Source organism: Dendrobium catenatum, unplaced genomic scaffold, assembly GCF_001605985.2.
Source record: "Dendrobium catenatum unplaced genomic scaffold, ASM160598v2 fragScaff_scaffold_51, whole genome shotgun sequence".
NCBI classification, from domain to species: Eukaryota; Viridiplantae; Streptophyta; class Magnoliopsida; order Asparagales; family Orchidaceae; genus Dendrobium; species Dendrobium catenatum.
This window is the reverse complement of record NW_021318513.1, coordinates 665129-668918: the sequence shown is the minus strand read 5'-3', so window position 1 is coordinate 668918 and position 3790 is coordinate 665129. Positions and strand designations below refer to the sequence as shown.

The following is a 3790-nucleotide window of genomic DNA, read 5'->3' as shown; positions in this document are numbered from 1 at the left end:
CAACTATGAATATTGTATTAAAATTTTAAATAAAATGATATTATTTATTAAAATTTAATTTTGATTTAAAAGTTTTTATTCTATTTCTTCGTATTTTATGCACTTGTAAATAAATAATAATAATTATAATTACTTGTGAAATATTCAATAATTTTTTTTAATAATAAAAATATAACTAAAATATTCATAATTATTTTTTATTTTAAAATTTTTATTAACGCTTACAATAAAATTAGTACAAATAAAGGAGCGGGGAAAATTAAAGAAATTTCCGGTGGAATTTAGATGTTTCCCGAAGAACATTACGGTGAAGAAGAAGAAGCTAATACTCCCCAACGCCCCAGAAAGACGAGGAGCACTATCCGAAGTCTCCAGAATCCCCTCGACCCAACTCGCTGGGGAAGGTCCTAGAACCCCAATTCCTCCACACCACCTATAAAAGTTCCTTCTGCTCCGCTTCTCTCTCCATCGATTAAACGCAAGAAATCGCATTCTCACTAGCTCTCGATTCCTACGACAAGCTTCGTCTCGTGCCCTCGATCTTGATTCGTTTTCTTAGGCTTTTTCTCGTTCTCTAAACCATGGCCGACGTGCAGATGGGCGAGACTGAGACATTCGCTTTCCAGGCGGAGATTAATCAACTTCTCAGTCTCATCATAAACACTTTCTACTCTAACAAGGAGATATTTCTACGTGAGCTTATCAGCAATTCATCTGATGTGAGTGCATAAGTTTTCTTTATTTTGCATTTCTTGCGTGATTTAGACGGAGTTCTGAGTAAATTTGTGTTCTGTTTTTTAAATGGTACAGGCTTTAGATAAAATCAGGTATGAGAGTTTGACTGATAAGAGCAAGCTTGATGCTCAGCCCGAGCTTTTCATCCGACTTGTGCCAGACAAGTCAAGCAAGACGCTTTCCATCATTGATAGTGGCGTTGGGATGACTAAGGCTGGTAAGTTGTCTGGGAATTCTACGCTGTACGCTTTTCTTACTATTTTAACAATTTGAATTCAGTTCTTTATATGCCTCTACTCCGGTTGTGATTCTATTATCGTGCGGCTATTTAAATTTATTCGTAAAATATTTGATATTCTTGTCTTATTCGAGTTAGATTAAGAAAGGTTTGCCACCGTATCTAACGGTTTTCATGATATCCAGACTTGGTGAACAACCTGGGTACCATTGCAAGATCCGGAACAAAGGAATTCATGGAAGCCTTGCAAGCTGGTGCAGATGTTAGCATGATTGGGCAATTTGGTGTTGGTTTCTATTCTGCATATCTTGTTTCAGAGAAGGTTGTTGTTACGACAAAGCACAATGATGATGAACAGTACATTTGGGAGTCTCAAGCAGGTGGTTCGTTCACTGTGACCAGGGATGTTAATGGTGAGCAGCTTGGTAGAGGAACTAAGATCACCCTCTACCTAAAAGAAGATCAGGTCAGAGTTGCTTCCATTACATACAATTAACAATGATTTTACTTGGGTGCTCATGGTTCATCTTGATCAGCTTAGGCTATAATTGTACTAATGTGGTTGATTAGATTTACCTTAACGCATATGTTTGATTTTTACTCGTTGCAGCTTGAATACTTGGAAGAGAGAAGACTGAAGGATTTGGTGAAGAAACATTCTGAATTTATTAGCTATCCGATCTACCTATGGAGTGAAAAAACTACTGAGAAAGAGATTAGTGATGATGAGGATGAGGAGGAGAAGAAGGAAGAGGAGGGTGACGTGGAGGATGTGGATCAGGATAAGGACAAGGATAAAAAGAAGAAAAAGAAGGTGAAGGAAGTGTCTCATGAATGGCAGCTAATCAACAAGCAGAAGCCCATCTGGCTGCGGAAGCCGGAAGAAATCTCCAAGGAGGAATACGCATCTTTCTACAAGAGCTTGACTAATGACTGGGAGGACCACCTTGCAGTCAAGCACTTCTCTGTTGAGGGGCAGCTTGAGTTTAAGGCCATTCTGTTTGTTCCCAAGAGAGCACCTTTTGACCTCTTTGATACAAGGAAGAAAATGAACAACATTAAGCTCTATGTTCGTAGAGTCTTCATCATGGACAATTGCGAGGAGCTTATTCCTGAGTACCTCGGGTTTGTGAAAGGTGTTGTTGACTCTGATGACCTACCTCTAAACATCTCCCGTGAAATGCTTCAGCAGAATAAGATTCTGAAAGTTATACGGAAGAACTTGGTGAAGAAATGTCTCGAGTTATTCAGTGAAATTGCTGAGAATAAAGAAGACTACAATAAATTCTACGAGGCATTCTCGAAGAACCTGAAGTTGGGCATCCACGAGGACAGCCAAAACAGGGCTAAGATTGCTGATCTTCTCCGTTACTACTCCACCAAGAGTGGTGAGGAGATGACCAGTTTGAAGGACTACGTTACTAGGATGAAGGAGGGACAGAATGAAATCTACTACATAACTGGTGAGAGCCGGAAGGCAGTTGAAAATTCTCCCTTCCTTGAGCGGCTCAAGAAGAAAGGTTATGAGGTTCTCTTCATGGTTGACGCCATTGATGAATATGCTGTTGGGCAGCTAAAGGAGTACGATGGAAAGAAGCTTGTGTCCGCCACGAAGGAAGGTCTAAAGCTCGAGGATACGGAGGAAGAGAAAAAGAAGAAGGAAGAGAAAAAAGCTGCATTTGAGGGTCTATGCAAGGTGATGAAGGACATTCTGGGTGACAAGGTTGAAAAGGTTGTGGTCTCTGATAGGATTGTGGACTCTCCATGCTGCTTGGTTACTGGAGAGTATGGATGGACAGCAAACATGGAGAGAATTATGAAAGCTCAAGCTCTCAAGGACAGCAGCATGGGCTCCTACATGTCAAGCAAGAAGACTATGGAGATCAACCCTGACAATGGCATCATCGAGGAGCTGAGGAAGAGAGCTGAAGCTGACAAGAACGACAAGTCTGTGAAGGATCTTGTTCTTCTTCTCTTTGAGACTGCGCTATTGACGTCTGGTTTTAGCCTTGATGACCCGAATACCTTCGCTGGAAGAATTCACCGCATGCTGAAGCTCGGACTGAGCATTGACGAGGATGAAACTGCTGGTGATGACACTGACATGCCTGCCTTGGAGGAGGAAGGTAACGAGGAGAGCAAGATGGAAGAGGTTGACTAAATTCTCGGAGTTGCTTAAGAAATTAGGCATATTGATTCCGCTACGTATACTGAGCATGTTTATGGCCTGAGTCTGTCTATTCTAATCCTTTTGGTTTTTGTTTTCCTTCGCAATAGTTTGTTGATTAATGTCAGATGGTTTTTGTGACTATTTGTAAGTGATCTAGCTGTGCCTATTAAGAGTCTTCAATATTTTGGAAGTGATCTGTTATGAAATGATTACTACGTTTAATGAAGAAGCTACTTCTAGTGTTTGCCTGCACTGTGCTCGGTTCAATTGTGAGAATTCTAATTGTTTCTAAACGGATTGTTGGTTTTGCTTCAAAAGTGAGCAATGATGTAAAGTGAGACTACTAATATTCATATGAGACTTTTCTATGTACATGCTTTTAGCTAATTTTTCTTTGTCTAAAGTTGGATGATATTGTCAGTTTTTATTTAGCTACTCAAAACATATGTTTGCTAGAAAAAATCACTATTGCACATTAAGAAAGAGAAGCAATCATTTCTATAGAAAGAATTCACTACAACAACAACAAATTCAAGCTTTCATCCCATTTTGTGGGGTTGGCCATTTGTCCTAATTAAAAATCAAGTTCTCATTTAAATTTAATAAAGAAATATCATTTCTAATATTTTATAATCAAATCTTTTTAA

The 3790-nt window shown here is 39.3% G+C and overlaps 1 protein-coding gene across 1 annotated transcript; it reads left to right on the top strand.

The window, feature by feature from the left end:
• Positions 1-336: 336 nt before the first annotated feature.
• Positions 337-3396, top strand: LOC110106247 (heat shock protein 83). Its single transcript, XM_020836074.2, has 4 exons — positions 337-719; positions 811-952; positions 1159-1439; positions 1584-3396. The coding sequence occupies exons 1-4, from the start codon at positions 582-584 to the stop codon at positions 3132-3134; spliced, it is 2112 nt and encodes a 703-aa protein (XP_020691733.1). The 5' UTR covers positions 337-581; the 3' UTR covers positions 3135-3396.
• The last annotated feature ends 394 nt before the right edge of the window (positions 3397-3790 follow it).

Excerpts from the sequence above, each read along its gene's own strand:
- LOC110106247 (XM_020836074.2), top strand. The coding sequence starts at position 582 with ATGGCCGACGTGCAGATGGGCGAGACTGAGACATTCGCTTTCCAGGCG. Across the intron at positions 720-810 it reads TTATCAGCAATTCATCTGAT|GCTTTAGATAAAATCAGGTA; the intron begins GTGAGTGCATAA and ends TAAATGGTACAG. Across the intron at positions 1,440-1,583 it reads TCTACCTAAAAGAAGATCAG|CTTGAATACTTGGAAGAGAG; the intron begins GTCAGAGTTGCT and ends TACTCGTTGCAG.